The sequence below is a fragment of the Rhinichthys klamathensis genome, unplaced genomic scaffold (assembly GCF_029890125.1).
Source record: "Rhinichthys klamathensis goyatoka isolate OS25496 unplaced genomic scaffold, OSU_Roscu_1.1 h1tg000114l_1, whole genome shotgun sequence".
In the NCBI taxonomy this organism is placed as follows: Eukaryota; Metazoa; Chordata; class Actinopteri; order Cypriniformes; family Leuciscidae; genus Rhinichthys; species Rhinichthys klamathensis.
In genome coordinates, this window is record NW_026606651.1 from 4,466,906 (window position 1) to 4,484,066 (window position 17,161).

The following is a 17,161-nucleotide window of genomic DNA, read 5'->3' on the forward strand; positions in this document are numbered from 1 at the left end:
CGATATTTCCCCAATATTGATGTCAAAATTGTGGCCAGTGAAAATGCTGAGTGGCTAGTAACTTTGGAAAATCACTAGCCACAGTGACTGGTGAGCAAAAAAGCTCATGTCATCATATAAAAGCAAGTATATGTTGTGAAGTCAAGTAAATTTTTGCTTTAATTCAGTAAGGAATTAGGACAGATTGACACATATCACGGTTTTATTTTTTAAAGCAATTCTGTTTTAGAATATAATACTTTGTGGCTACTTAAAGTGGACATGAAGTGACGTTCACAATCTATTTTCTTTTCGGAATGTGATGTACTGATAAGTGAAAAAATATTTAGTGGGAGAAAATGTAGGCTATGACTTATCCTTCAGGAAATTGAGACAACTTACAACTAGAAAAAAAGTATCTAAAAGAGAGTGAGTTTTAGGGTGACTCATTTTTGAAAAAAAGATGACAACAAAATTTTTTTTTTGTTAATCACATATAATTTATCTATGTGAAAGTCTATAATTTATTTTTTCAAAGAAATTATTGCTTTTATTTAGCAATGATGGATTCAACTGATCAAAAGTGACAGTAAAATAACATTACAAATGATTTCTATTTCAAATAAATGCTGTTCTTTTGAACTTTATTAATCAAAGAATCCTGAAAGAAAAAACTATTACAGATTTCTGAAGGATCATGTGACACTGAAAACTGGAGTAATGATGCTGAAAATTCAGCTTTGCAATCGCAGAAATAAATTAAATCCGTTATTTTAAATCGTAATAATAATTATTCACATGATTTTACTGTATTTTCGATCAAATAAATGCAGGCTTGGTGATGAGCATAAGAGACGGCTTTAAAAGCGACCCGGATGAGTCTGATAGCCGTGATGTAAATCTCCATTACAGTCAGGTAGCCTATTAAGTAAAGCATGATTTCTGTGTGCTGTGATGCAAAGGCTAATCAGTGTGTTGATTGTGTATTGACGGGTTTGAATGAGCCTTTGGCGTGGTATTTGAGCCTCTGTTGTGGTAATGTTGTGGTGGGGGTTATTAGGTCACTCCAGCGGGGTCTGAAAGGCTTCGTGGGGAGGGAGGGATCCACAATAACAGGAAGCAATTTTGATAGATAAGACTATTGTGAAAACGGCTCCTCGTCCACTTTCAGCTGTGTTTTGAGATTCCAGAGGAACTGCAGAAGAATCGGCAACAGTCTGTATCACAGATGGCAGTATGTGCTTTTTTTATTTGATATTTGATGTGGTGCTTGTGTAGAGAACTGTAAAGTTGTGCATGTAACAGTAAAGGTTTCCACGACGTCCTTCGTTATTCAACATTTTCCATCCTTCTGTTGAGTGTTTTCCTGTTTCTTGCTTTTGCCGTCCACGCGAGGAAATGAAAAGAAGATATTGTGAGAGTCTGTGTTGAAAACAGAAAGAATGTGCCACGCTGAGAGTGTTTTTTCATGCTATTGGCCCTCAGAAGAAAGAATGAAAGAGGATAGGTTGGTAGAGGGGTGTCTGAGTTCTGGAAACAAGAGGTCATATGGTCAAATCTCGTAAAAATAAGGCTGAATTAAAACAGACACGAGTTAGTTAAGAGACAGCAACCATGTGGAAAAATATGTATTTGTGTGTTTTAAAACAAAGTGTGTGTTTGTGTACGTGGTCAAATATGTATAAATTAGATTTTTTTTTTCAGGGCCTTATCTTATGAAACTATTGGGCGTCAATATTGTACATTGTCTTGAAATTTATAATAGTTATATATTTTTTGAATTTCTTACCACCATTATGCTAAGGTATTATTGGTGGTTGCCAAAGTGTTGATACATGGTGTGCTAAGGCTTTCTAAAGCTGTGTTCCTAATGACACACTATACTTGTGCTCTATGTACTCAACCGTTTAATGTATACATGTAATAAGGTTATTTTTGTCATTCAGCCTCAGAGCCTGACAGTTATGTAATTAAAGCTGCATGAAGGTTGAGTGCATGAAGTGTCCAACATTCCATATTTATTAAGCATTATCCTCATATTTAAAGTACACCTTTACTCTTTGGAATTTTTTTCTGTGTGAACACTAAAACAGCATAGAATTGTGCATTAGTATGCGAATTGGGACGCACCTTATGTAAAAATTATTATATTATGTCATGTTGATATATGTGATCACTACATTTTGGCAAAATAAGCACAGAAAACCTGGATTATTTTTAAAAATCACATTTTAAATAAGTCGCAATTTTTATCAGAAAACTCACATTTCGGCTTTCCCCCGAATCATGCATCCCTAGTTGTTAGTTGGTTGCTTACCAGCCTAAGTCAAAAGATTCCAGCTGTTTTGTCACCTGTTTTATATTTCTCAATGGTCTGCACAATCATTCATGTCTCTAGCACGAACGGTGCAGAATGAGTAACACGGCTAATTTTAATATTTAGTGTTAGGAGTTTGTATCAATGTATAAAAAGACAAACTGAGTGCAAATATCAAACCTGAACAAGTGCAAATGGGAACAATGTGGCTGGACAAATCTGGATCTGCATTTGTCAAATGAAGTTAGTTAGGCTCAATATTTGAATAAGAACTTCAATTAAACTTATTCGTGTAGCAAAAGAGATGAACTCTTTCCCTGACGTGATTTTCCGTCATTTATGACACAATGCTTCCCCGCCATTGACAAGTTTTCCTGGCAATCATTTTATAAGGGAGGCGGCGCTATTACGCATCTTCTGAACAAGCACAGGATCTCCAGATCCAAAAACAATACAAAGATGAAATTCTGCGTATAGCATATAAACAGCATATAAATCAAAACTGCCTAATGTTACCGAGAAAGATGTCGACCCAGGACGAGGAATGTGAAATTTTGGGGGGGTGTTGATGTACTCGATCTACTCGATGTTTTGAACATCGTTCTGAATCTGATCTGGATAAAGTCTTTGACAAAAATGAGATTTTTTCAGCTATTTCTTCAAAATGTTGCTTTTTTAATGAAACACCCACTTTCAAGTGTTGATACAAAAAAAAAAAAGTTTAAAAGCAGTCTCTGTTATTTTATTTATATATACCTATTGATTGTTCAGATATTCATACAGCTGAATATTCTGGGGCCCATCATGAATGCTTTGCGAAAATAATCCAAAACTAACTGGCGAGGAAAGTTTAAAATCCTGCTTAAACATCCAGTTTTGCAATAAACACATAAGAAATTTTTCTGTTCATTCATTCCTGAAATTGCTTTTTCAGTTGTATTGCACATTCAGCTCAGATATGCTTGTTTAGCCATGTACTACAAGTTGTATTGATAATACAGTGATCAAATCTTCTAGACTCAACGGCGTTTGGTGGAAATGATGCTATTATTCTAGCAGTTGACACACAAATGAAAAAATGTGTCTCTGATAGCTTGTGCCTTGATGCGTTTATGCATTTACTCTATCATGCGATGTTTGTGGCTTAAATCTAAACCTTTTTTTTCCTGGACAATTTCAGCTTTAAAAAAAAAAAACATTAAGTTGGGATTTCAAGACCAGAGACATTCCTGTGTTGTGTGTTGCGCAGAACTGGTACAAGGACACTTGAAATGATTTGGATGAGAGTCCCGTTGGAGGCCTTGAGTGTGTCATTGACGTGCAAGAGTGTGTATGATGGTTTAGCGGTAGATTCTGAAGATTAGATCTGAAATGCTGACGGCATGAGGTGGTTCGGGCCGCGGGACAGAGAGAGAGAGAGAGAGAGAGAGAGAGAGAATTCCCAGTCCGTAATTAGTATGGATCGCAAAAGCAAGTAATCGGATTGAGGGAAACAAACTGGATTGCATTTCCGAGGTAGCTACGTGGCTGAAGCCAAAGCCTCTCCTGAGATTTTGCATCGTGTCAGCACACACACTCTCACCTTTGTTCCGTCTTGGTCACGGTGTGGGGTTGTTGAGCCTCATTAACGAGCATCGTTAGCTAATTGCTTTGCCATTGTTCACTCATGCACAGTGACCTTGATGGCCCAGTCCCATATACAACAGCAGATCTTCCTCCTCCAGCAGCACACTTTCAAACACCTTTAGTTTTAACGCAGTCTGTATATTAATGATGCACTGATATAGAAATATTGGCCTAAACTGCATGATAATGACCGTATTTATGTAAGCGTTGTATAAAACGGTTTAAATATGCGCGAGCTTGAGCACGAGGGCTTCCCCAGTTGAGTCTTGATTTAGCTTTCTTTCACAATTCACATTTATAGTGTTCACTACCAATATTCTTCATAAAGCAGATTAGGAAAATAGGCATTGTGAAAGTTGCCAACAATCTGTCTGTCTGTATCATTTATGTAATATATTATAATATAAATATATATATATATATATAATGAACTTTATTTGCAAAGAGTGTATACCATATTATATGGATGCTATATGTGAAATATAAAAATTAATTAATTATATATATATATTTATATTTATATTAGTGCTGGGCAACAATTAATCGCATCCAAAATAAAAGTTTGTGTTTACATAATTTACATGTGTGTGTACTTTGTATAACTGTTTTGTATATATAAATACACATATGCTTGTATATATTTAAGAAATATTTGCCTGTATATATATATATATATATATATATTTATACATAATTTATATTATAAACACAAACTTTTATTTTGGATGCGATTAATCATTGCCCAGCACTATATATATAATTTTAATATTTCACATATAGCATTCCTATATGGTAATAAAGTTCAGTTTAGTGGGCTTCAATATAGAAATCTTTATGCCAAAAATATTCTATATGTCTAAGGAGAAATGTCTTAAATGATTGCATATTAATACTGTCATGTTTAATGTGTTCATTAAATCATGTTTTTTCCCTGCTGATAAAGTATGTTTGCAAGCTGTTTAATTCATACAAATTTAATGAAAATTAAAAATGAATGAAAGAAAAATTAATTAAAACTGATCCCATGATGGGAACCCTTAAAAGGTTCTGCATATGAAACGCCTGACAGAACCCTTTAAGATTCTAGAAGAGTGTAACATTAGAAATCTAACAGTTTCCCTCATAATTATTAATTCATTTTTTTAGTGTACTTCAGACTTTCAGAAGAAGTCCAATAAAGGGTTTAGCAAAGTAACAGAACTCCTTGAGAAATCATTCATGTCTGTAGCACAAATGCTGCAGGATGAGGTATACGCACTGAAGTTTAGTACTTGTTATAGGTTTGTTCAAATCACCAACTACAGTATACGTACACTAACTATATGAGTGGAAATAGTGATGCTTAACTTGGCATGAAGGAACTTTAGAGAGTGTATATGAGCTCTTGTGTGTAAAATGAGGTAGAAGCTGATATAAGAGTGAATAGGAAATATACTTGTGTAGTTTGGTTTGATTTGTTGATGGTTGTGTGGAGTGAAAGGCAAGCTGTGTGTGTGTGTGTGTGCTCGCTCATGAGGGGGTGGACCTCTCTCCGTCCCATCTGTTTGGGGTTCATCTTTGTCCTTATAATTAATGAAAGCAGAGGGGGCTTCATGACACACACACACACACACACACACACACACACACACACACACACACACACACACACACACACACACACACACACACACACACACACACACACACACACACACACACACACACACACACACACACACACACACACACACAATCAACACCCTGAGCTTTTCACTAGCAGGTTTTGTTTTAGCTGAATTGCGCCTTCTCTCTCTTCCTTCTCTTTTGTTGTTTTCATCTACTTTTTTTTTGTTTTGGCTGTTTTGTGCTGATTAATTTGCCCTCACCCCCTTCCTGCCCCTCTCTCTCTCTCTCTCTCTCTCTCTCTCTCTCTCTCTCTCTCTCTCTCTCTCTCTCTCTCTCTCTCTCTCTGTTTTCTCCGTATCTCCTCCCTCTCAGCTCCGAGCAGAGATTGGATGGTGGGATAGGCTTTGCCTGCCCTCAGGCCTGAAAAGAGGATTGTTTGGAAACAGATCTGTTCCAGTAACCTGTAAAAGGAGTAGCCTTCGTCAACACACACACACACACACACACACACACACACACACACACACACACACACACACACACACACACACACACACACACACACACACACACACACACACACACACACACACACACACACACACACACACACACACACACACACACACTTGTGTTTCTATGAGTTTGTCCTTTCTATCTGATACTAAAAACTGTAGCAGTGTCATTTCTGACCTCATTTTTGGATTCCGTAAAGCTTTGGTTATCCATAGATGTTACAACATATTTGAAGGAATATGCTCAGATAAGCTAAAACAACAACAGTATGTTCAGATATTTTTAAAGCCGGAACTATGATTTTTATTAGTCACATTTTTACAAACCCCTAACCCTACACTTTAAAACTTTAAAAATAAAGTTTCTTTATTGGCATTTATGGTTCCATGAAGAAACTTTAACGTCCACGGAACCTTTCCATTGCACTAAAGATTCTTTACAGTGGAAAAAGGTTCTTCAGATTCGTCACGCTAAGAGTTATTTTAAGAACCTGGATCTTTGGGGAACCAAAAATGGTTCTTCCATTGCTTCGCTGTGAATACACACTTTTGGAAACACACTTTTATTTTAAGAATGTAGGAATTAAACTTTTTCACCATTGTGAATGATTCCTCAAATCATGCAGCTTGTTAAGAAGAGATGTCCTATTAAAATGACTGCTAAACTATCAGACATTGCACTAAAAACACCACATAAGCATCCACAACATCTTTGTATCACAGTGGATTTTCCCTGGGGCAAACGTCACTCGTTTCTTCAGAAAATGTTAAAATATGAATAATAATAAAAAAAAGTAGTATTGTTATCTGGCACGCTCAAATATAATGTGCTAACATACACTATACTGTTCAAAAGTTTTGGGGTCAGTAAGAATTTTTTTTTTAAAGAAATGAATACTTTAACCCTCTGGGTTACTCAACCCGTGTTGGTCAGAACTGACCAAAAAAAATTTACGTTTTTAATTTTTAGATTCATCGGAATGGGATGACGCGGTGACTTTTGTCGCATTAGCTATGTGAACACAAACGTAAAAAATCATGGAAGGTGTAAATAAATAAAAAGTAACACTCGGTACCTTCACGGTCAATAATGACCGATATAGGAAATTAAAGGGAAACACGACAAAATATGAAAACTCCGAGAATCTTTTGGTGGTACAAAGTACAAATCAGCCGTGATGCAAAAAACTAAAACAAATCACACAGCGATGAAGGGGTTAATTTTTTAAAACACATTTGAACTAGTATAATTGTAACAGAGCAAGATCTTGCAAATGTGTGAAATAAATCAACAATTCAACCCCAATGCAGAATGCACAGACAAAAATGACATTTTAATTGCAAAATGTTTGTATTAAGTGTTTTAAATGATCACTATCCATTCCTTATTTTGCTTTTAATTATCAATCAAATACTGAGTAACAAAAATGCTGCTACCTTTCTAACAAAATATTAATGTTTGATTGTAATCATAATGCAAAACCTGATACTTATCTAACCAAAAATATCTAAATCTTGACAAAAAAAGTAGTCTTTTAGAATGTCTAAATATATATCTAAATGCAAAACTAAAAGTACGAAATTATGTCTCAAAACAACTATGGAATCCAAAAGCCTCTCTATATAGTTATTACACCATGACTTCGCACAGGTTTTTATTTTTAATGTCTCCAGATGGCATATAAAAAATTAGATTTCACTCTATTTTAATCTGAAATATTGCATTTATTGAAATGAGTTATTATTTGAAAAAAAATCTTATATTAATTTTAAAGGAAAAAATAGCTCTTACATTTTTTACATCACATAGTATCATAAAATCCCCTTCAAAATCCCCTCAAAAAATCATATTGAACAAAAATATATTAAATAGAAAGAAAAAAAACTTTTCGCCGTGAAGGTAAAGTGTGACTAAAAAATGAAGGGGCTCAGAATTGATAAAAAGCGCTTGTAAAGATATTTGTATAATGTTACAAAAGATTGAACAGTCGTGCAAATAAAACATAACTATTAGAAACTAAATGGCTAGTAGATTCACATCAAAAATCACTTTATGATAATCAATGCTTTACTGTGAAATGAGTTTAAAATGACCAAAGGTCTATGAGTGACGTTTATATTCGGTTAAACTGGTTCTGACGTGACCTCACATGTTGTCTTGTATTTCTCGTGCACAGGTTGGGACGAGGTTTGGGATCGAGAGGTGACTATGAGTGTAGTCTAGAGATGCTGAGCTGGAATCATAGTACTAAAACTGTAGACACTGGCAAGATCAACATGGTTGAGTCTTGCTGAGCGCACTAATAGAACGCTATACTGTATGCTACACGTACACTCTAAAAAATACTGGGTTGTTTTAACCCAGCTTTGGGTCAAATATGGACAAACCCAAATGTTGGGTTAAAAATGTAATTTAAAAATGTAACCCAATGGTTAGGTTTGTCCATATTTGACCCAAAGTTTGGTTGAAACAACCCAGCATTTTTAGAGTGTATATGAATCTAGCTGGTGTATCAGTGGCAGTGCATGGCATGGGGTGGCTAGAGATGGTTTCTAGAATTAGGATGGAGATAGTGGGATTAGTTGCTGCTGATTTTTGTTGATTAACAAATCTATACCTTCTAGATTGCCATGATACTGATCTATATTTTACTTTACAGGCTCTATTCTCATACAGTCTGCTGTAGGCATCTGGTCAAGTATGGTTTACTAATCAAATATAGCTCTTTTCTATTTATTTTAAGTTGTATCTTTTGGAATATATTATGATCCTAAAACTAGTAACTCCCGTTTAACTTGCTCCAGTCTGCAATTATTTGCAAATAAGCGAGCTTCTTTTTTTTCCCCCTGTCAGGGTTGCAAATTGATTTCATTGTGCACAAATCAGACAATAGTTTTGGGTAGCAGATATTTATCCCAACCATTTCATATTACTATTGTATCCCGATATATCCCAGCAAATAGGAAGCATCCGTGCTCACAAACAATTAGAATGTCATTGTTTTCTAAATGTATTGATTGCTTGTTCTTTTTTTAATTTCGCAGGATGTTTACAAAAGAGTGATTTTTTTGGTATAAGTAAATAGTTATGGAAATATAGGTGATCATATGTTAATGAGCTTGTGGTTGTTGTGATGTCATAGCATGATGATTTGCATCTTAGTTTCTAGAAATGGAAGTAAATATCTACAACTTTTAAAGGATATGTCTTTTTTGAGATATGTCTGTAATATCACCAAATGATGAGCTCTTGTTATTGACATTTTCAATAACAAAAAGGATCATTTTAAAATCTTTCAAAAAAAAATTACTGACCCCAAACTTTTGAATTTGTACAGATACAAAAAAAAAAAAAAAATGCATTCTTTTATTTTATTATTATTATTAATAATAAATATATATATATATAATATATAATATATATATAATATTTTTTTTTATAAATGCAGCCTTCTTTCTTTTTTTTCTTTAATTTAGCAGGATATTTGCAAAAGATTATATATTTTTTGGTATAATTAACTTTAAAAAAACACAAGTTTTTAAACACATTTATTTGCCCCAATAGATATTTTAAATCATGGGCAAAAGAAAGCTTTAAGCAGAAGTTTTCTTTGAGTTTTTCTTGTTTCTCACATGACTTGCAGTGGTCAGATGATTCCACACTGGCCTGAAACATGGTGGGAATTTAATGTAATTCCTTTTGAAATATTTCAGAGGATTTGTCTGTTGCGAAAGCTTTCATTTTCTGCCAGGTTCTGCTTGCAAAGACTGCGAATATTGTTCAAGTAAAACATTTTGTTGAAGTATTGAATGTTTTACGGCTTTCATTAATAAATAAAATATGATAAATATAGCAACTTACATTTTCATGGTGTAGATTGCTTAAAGAAAACACTGACTGTCTGAGATGAAGATGTAGAAATACTTAATTTGGTGATCTAGTTGACTTCACATGCACAGTTCAGTTTGATTTGTTTAATGTTTATTTTTCATATAATGATTACATTATGTTAACATCAGTAAATCTTTGGGAAACACTGACCTGTCTGTTTGTTGAACGGCTGTGATTGGACTTTGAGAATATTAATGAACTGCTATCTTTGTCTTTCAAACGGATAACTGGCCATCTTTGCCATACATGACGTTTCTTCTCACTCATGCCTCTTATTCCCTCTCAAGATTCAAAGAAGCTTAATTCACATGCTAAACAAATCTCTCTCTCTCTCTCTCGTTCTGTCTCAGATTGACCCTAAGGTGGCCTTCCCACGTAGAGCTCAGCCGAAGGTGAGTGCGAAGTCTCAGTTCAGGTTAACATCACAGGTGTTGTGATGTCACACGTCACTTCTCATTAAGGACATGTAGGTTCTGTTCTAAAACCTATGAGTGTTTTAAACTAAAGCATCATGGGTGTTTTCTCCATGTGACAGCTCTTCCAGACCGCAGGCAGCTATACCTTCTTTTGACCATATTGCATAGAAGTGGCTTGAAGCAACGAAACCTTCAAAAGGACCGTAAATAGAGACTAAACAACGGTTTCCTCTAAAATGTTTATAAAAATTCGAAAGATACTTTCTTTTTGACCGTATCTATCGCACGTACTCTACTGTTCAAATGTTTGAGGTCGATAAGATTTTTAATGTTTTTGAAAGAAGTCTCTTCTGTTCATCAAGGCTGCATTTATTTGATAAAAAATACAAAGTAATATTTTGAAATATTATTAAATATCAAAAAACTGTTTTCTATTTTGCTATATTGTCAAATGTAATTCATTCCTGTGATTCAAAGTTGAATTTTCAGCATCATTACTCCAGTCTTCAGTGTCACATGATCAGGAATCACTCTAATATGATGATTTGCTGCTCAAGGAACATTTCTTATTATTGTCAACTTAATACTTTTTAAGAAAAAAAATGTAACGTTTTTTTTTTTTTTTTTTTTTTAGGATCAGTTCACAAGAACAACTTTTGTAACATTATACATGTCACTTTTGATCAATTGAATGCATCCTTGTTGAATAAAAGTATAATTTCTTTTGGAAAAATCCAAACTTTTGAATTGTAGTAGCTATATATCCTTCAAAGATAAGGTAAGCCCAGAATGCATTGTGATGGGCTAAATGAAACATTTTTCCAAGATGGCGTTAAAAAAAAAAAAAATATCCTGTCTACATTGGACTGTCCTATAAAAATAATGTGAAAAAAACTCCAAGAATAAAATAGATATTTGCGGTGTATTTTTATGCTTATTAGTGTATTGCGTCGTTAGCTTGAAATCAAGTCTCCCCTGCGTGTCATGAAAAGTGTTACTTGTGTATCTGTCTGACAGAGTTTCTCCCTATTTTTAGTTTTATTTAGAGTTTGACAAGGCAGAATATTGAAGGACAAAACCCTGAAATGTATCAAACAAAACACATACTCAAAACAACCTTGTACCTAATTAATTTTTTTTTTTTTTTTTTTTTTTTTATTAAACAAACTAACAGGTGAAGTAAAACAGATACACAGAAAAACCTAAAATACATCAGGCTTCATACAAAAAAACCTGTAAATTATTTATAAAACAATTTAAGAGCACGTGGAATAAAAGAAAGTTCATGTCTTTTTGATTTACTCCTGGGCATGACAAATTATAGTGGCTCCAATACCTACAAAAGTAGGTATTGGAGCCACAGACAAGAAACAATGCAGCGATGATGAACGTCGCGCCTCTCACTCAGTGATGGGAGAGTAGAAGTTGGAACACCTATTATCCGACAACAACGTTTTTAGACCCTCTCTAACTCATCTGAGAGACCTTTAGCTAGTCCACCCCATACTGGGCTAGCGTACTCAAGAACTGGCCGTATAAATGTCAAATATACTTTCATTAAAACATCACAGGGGAGACCCGCGTTTTTAGCAACACAGAGATAGTGGATTCTAGGACGCACCTTCGAAATCATGTACTTAATGTGGGCGTCCCACGACAGATCAGAAGAAATTTGAACTCCAAGTAGTTTAAAGGTGGAAACTCTGCTAATTACATGTGTCTATGTGAAATGTTCCAAATCTGAGTCCATTACATTCCATTTCCGAGGTTCCGTTTCTAGTTAGTATGTTCCCTTAGAAGGCAGCTGCGCAGACATCAAAGTAGCTCACTAGGTTTTGGAACAGTCGTACATTCCTCCTACTTGTGTAATAGACACACACATTCTTTTTTTAACAAAAAATATTAGTGAATGGTAAAATTAGCATGTCAATTCTGTAGAATGCTGTTCATTGTAAGTTAACATGTAGTTAACTAATGTCAACAAATAAAACCTTATTGTAAAGTTTTACCAAATACTTATTAAAATGGCAGCCTAGTTTTCTTGTAGAAAGTCCTGTAGTCTCATTATTTGTCTTTTCTCTGGTGTTTTCAGCTGGTAACAAGAACAAAGAAGATCTTTGTTGGAGGGCTGTCTGTCAACACCACCATTGAAGATGTGAAACAGTATTTCGATCAGTTCGGAAAGGTGAGTTCAAGGGCTAATTCTACTTTCTTATTTCTGTCATAATTTAGTTTAGTTCCTCATGAGCATTTTCCAACCCCCCCTCTCTCTGATCCTTAATAACCCGGCTGTATTTAGTACTGTAATTTAAGACTTCTGTATGACAATCATACATTTGTACATCAGGGCAGGTCAAGCTGCTTAATGCCATTTAAGTAAATGGTTATGTAAATGTAGGCGGTTATATGTTAATGAGCTTGTGCTTGTGACATCTAGATGTCATGATGTCACATGATGATTTGCATCTTAGTTTCTATAAATGGCTGTAAATATATTAGAGTATGTCTACATAGTACAACTTTATAAATGTAGACGCACGCATGCACACACACGCGTGTTTACTTAGCTATCTAAATGGGTGTACTGGTTTTTATACTGTACAAACTGTATATTCTCTCCCCTTACACTAACCCTACCCCTAAACCTACTCATCACACACAACTTTCTGGATTTTTACATTTAAAAAAAAACTTTAATTACTTTATTTTTATACCAGATTTAATGAGGAGGTCCCTAAAGGGAGGTTTTTGGAGATTTTGTCAGGTTTTGGTCACTTTTTTGGTCCCCAAAATATTGTTAAGTAGGTACACACACACACACACACACACACACACACACAAACCAAAACCAGTTTTAAAAGAACCAGAAAAACAGTTTTCTGTGATATGCTTGTAATATCACCCAATAATGTGTTCTTGATATTGGTTCTTTCTTTGACATTTCCAATAACAAAAAGGTCACGTATATTTGTCTCTGTTTTGATGCACACAGAACACATGATATCTCTTTTATGCTCCATCTGTCTCCACTTGTTCCATTTGTTACTGTCATATTCGATGTCAGTGGTAAAGAATTGGTGTCCCAGTTGGAGTCCTTGTGTTGCTGATTTTTCTTTCGTGCGAGAGCGGCCCGCTGAGTTGAATAGTGGACAACGGGGTCTAAAGAAAGAGAAGAGCATACGAGTAGAGGCAGGAGACGAGTGAGGGAGGCGGCGTCGCCTCCTGTGGGTCGAGGGCAAGAGAAGAGAGCGAGAGGAGGAGGAGAAAGAGTAAGACACGCACTACAAAGGGAAGCTTTAAAAGTGGGTGTCCTATAAAATTGACCTAAACTAGCCAGAACTATTAGAGACACTAAATAGACACAAAACAACTGGTCATGATCATGTTCATGGGTGATTCTTTAATACGGTAAAAATTCTGAACGACCCTTCAAAAGTTTAATGTTTTTGTAAGAATTCTCTTCTGCTCACCAAGGCTGCATTTGTTTGATCAAAAATGCAGTAAAAAGGGTGAAATATTATTACAATTTAAAATAATGGTTTTCTATGTGAATATATTTTAAAATGTAATTTATTCCTGTGATGAAAACTGAATTTTCAGCATCATTACTCCAGTCTACAGTGTCACATGATCCTTCAGGAATCACTCTAATTAGAGCCGCACGATTCTGGATAAATTAAGAATCAAGTTTTTTTGTTTTTGTTTCAAACCGAGATCGGGATTCTCCCACGATTCAGACAACTTAACAAAATAACATGTAATTTACTAGAGGTTCTGACAAATTTAATATTTAATTTGAATTAATTATTTGAAACTAAAAATCAGTTTGAGACTGAGTGAATGATTCAATGACTCACTCTTAAAGACTTGTTTCGTTATTGGATGAATCAGCGTGTTTGAATGAATGACAAACATTTTTTTTAACAGTCTCTTGTCGCCACCTACTGGTGTAAAGATGTAATCGATACAATCGTTTGAAACGAGTAAATGATGACATAATTTTGGTGAACTCCCTTTAACAGACACAGGTGAAATGAACGTTTTTGAATCAAGATCAGAATTTTTCAATGATTTAAAGTCCACCTGTGGTGAAAATCAAGCTTTTAATGTTGTTTATATGTCTGCTGTGTTTTTAATATGCTTTAAGACAAACCACAAATTCATAAGTCGACACCATTGCTGAGTATAGTCCCAAAAGCGCTGTTGTTTCTGACCTCACAAACTAGCTTGTAACCAATCAGGTCAACGTGTGATCGCCAACGAGTGGATCTCTGAGCTGGCGTGAGTGAGTGGAGGCGGGGATAATTTGCATATTCATAGAACCACGTATACTAAATGAGGCAAGGGTGGAGTCACATTCAAGCTATTTCAAGCTATTTTTTTCCAAGGAAAAACTTTGAAATATGTCATTTTGGTGATCAAAGGTGAGTTTTAAAGGATAAAATTATCGACTACAGGGGGACTTTAACGTGCAGCTCTAATTCTGATATGCTGATTTGATGCTCAAGAAACATTTCTTATGTGTGTATTTATGAGTAAATCAGGATATTCGGTGAGGCAGGACTTGCTTTAAGAACTGATTGGTTTGTGAAACATAGGTGTCATGTGATTGGAAGGGAAGGCCAATAACTTTTATATGTTGTTTAAATAAATAGGGTCAATTTTATGATTTCACCTTTAAGAAAAAATATTTTCTTCATGTTGTAATGATCATTTTGACTTAAAAAAAGCAAAACAAATCCACTCGTGTTTACCAAGACCATAATTCGATCATGACGTGTGGTAATGTTTATATGACATTTCAAGTTGTCCCTCACTACAGAATCACACTTATATAAAGTGACACTTGCTGTAGTAAATGATGTGAAGGTAGGAACGGGAGAATGGAGCGAGGGTGTGAAGGTGCTGTTGGTAAAGGGGGAGGGTCTCAGAATCTTAACTGATGCAACAGCTGCTGCCCCCCCCCCCCCCCGCCCCCCCTCTCAAGCTTGTTTCCACGGTGACCTGCTGGGCCTATTGTCTCCGCACACATCTCACTGTGACACCGGGTGCATGTGGGCTCTTTTTTTCCCCAAATATGTAAATGCACGTGTGGATTCAGTGGTGTACACTCTCACAAATGCGTATTACTGGGTGTCAGCACCTCGTGCACCTGTTGGGCTGCTGGGAGTTTAAAGACAACATAAAATCAGTATAATCTCTATTTAAACTACCGTTCAAAGGTTTGGAATAATTACCATGTTTTACTGTTTTTGAAAGTAATCTCTTATGCTCATCAAGGCTTCATGATCACACGATCCTTCAGAAATCATTCTAATATGCTGATTTACAACCAAAACAACAGGATACTACCAGAATCCGAGCTAACACAAATATCAACGTTATTTATGAATGTTTTTTTAATGATTTTTGAAAATGTTCTTGGTTTTGCGAACGTCAAGGAAACATTCCATTTGATCATTCCACAAACATTATGGGAACTTTACTTTTGAATGTTCTCTGAACATTCTGAAACCAGTAGTAACATTTAAAAAAACATTCCATGAACAATGTATAAATATATTTTTATGTTAGCATTATTAAAGACCAGATAACTTTGAAGTTTCTTTCAAAAACATAACAAAATCGTAATAATTTCAAACTTTTGACTGGTAGAGTAAAATCCAGCCCTACATAATGTCCCACTGAATGTTTCGTTTCTCTCATAAATGCATCAATGCACAGAAGTTAAACGTGTTTCAAATTCCATTTTGGGCATTCAAGCACGGGGAAAGTATGTGAAAGCAATCTTGGTTCATCTTAGGCAAGGTTAAAGTTTACAAAGAAGGGATTTTTCTACATTTAATCTGTGAAAATATTGTGCTTCTTCTCCACACTCCTCTCACTCAGCGGTTGGATCAGTATCAAAAAAACACGGTGCACATGCACTAGCGTATGTATCTGTTCACAGTACTTGGTGGGAGAAGCCCTTGTTGCCGTGAACACAATCTGGCCGCTCGAGCCCGTCCGGGAAAACTCACTGCCCTCCATTGTCCCGATCTGTTAGGCACAATCCAAAATGGTTGGAATATGATCAGCCTCACAAAAGCGAAGTACAGTGAGAGTCCAAGCGCTCCGACCCACAACAATGGATATAATGAAACATTGAGAGGGAGAGGGCCAGTGGAACGGACAGACTGGAAAAGTTAGTCTCCAGTCAGCCATGAGAGGTGTCGATTAGAGAGCTTCACTGGACCTTTTGTCCGCTGGCCTGTTTAAAGGGAAAACGAGTGACGAGGAAGGCATAAAAATCAAGTTTTATCTGGAGATCTTATACCTTCTGCTTGTTTAATAAAACAGAAATGTGACTCTTGGCGGGTTTTGGAGAGGACAGGGGGTGTGTGTTTTGTTTGTGAGATGACTTTATAGACTAAATAACGCAGTTTATTCTGTGTGTAAACAAACATGTCTCCAGAAATCCCTAACATTTCTTTTGTAATGTAATTCGTCTCATAGCCGTTTCTCGATTTGACGTGTAAAATGATATTTTTGGTTGTGTGTTGGAGCATTAGCTGTCATCTTTGAAGGACTGCCTTCTTAAACTTTTGCATTTCACTTTTCTCTTCCTTATTTTTTTATTAAAATGTATTTATTTTTAGACAGTTCCTAAACCTTTTATTTTGTTTAGGGATGCTATATTTTTTTACCATGTCTTTTAGTCCTGTCATATCGATTAATCGCATCTAGCATCAAAGTTTGTGTTTATATAATATATGTATTATATATTATACACACATTAGACTGATTTTGTAATCATATAATGTCAGGG

At 35.3% G+C, this 17,161-nt stretch overlaps 1 protein-coding gene across 2 annotated transcripts in view; it reads left to right on the forward strand.

Moving 5' to 3' along the window:
- Nucleotides 1–17,161, forward strand: part of LOC130088198 (RNA-binding protein Musashi homolog 1) — a 39,704-nt gene that overhangs the window by 4,621 nt on the left and 17,922 nt on the right. For both annotated transcript variants that reach the window (XM_056254856.1, XM_056254857.1), the window contains exons 5-6: nucleotides 10,288–10,329; nucleotides 12,446–12,538. In XM_056254856.1, coding sequence (XP_056110831.1) covers nucleotides 10,288–10,329; nucleotides 12,446–12,538 — 135 coding nt within the window. The remainder of the gene's footprint in view (nucleotides 1–10,287; nucleotides 10,330–12,445; nucleotides 12,539–17,161) is intronic.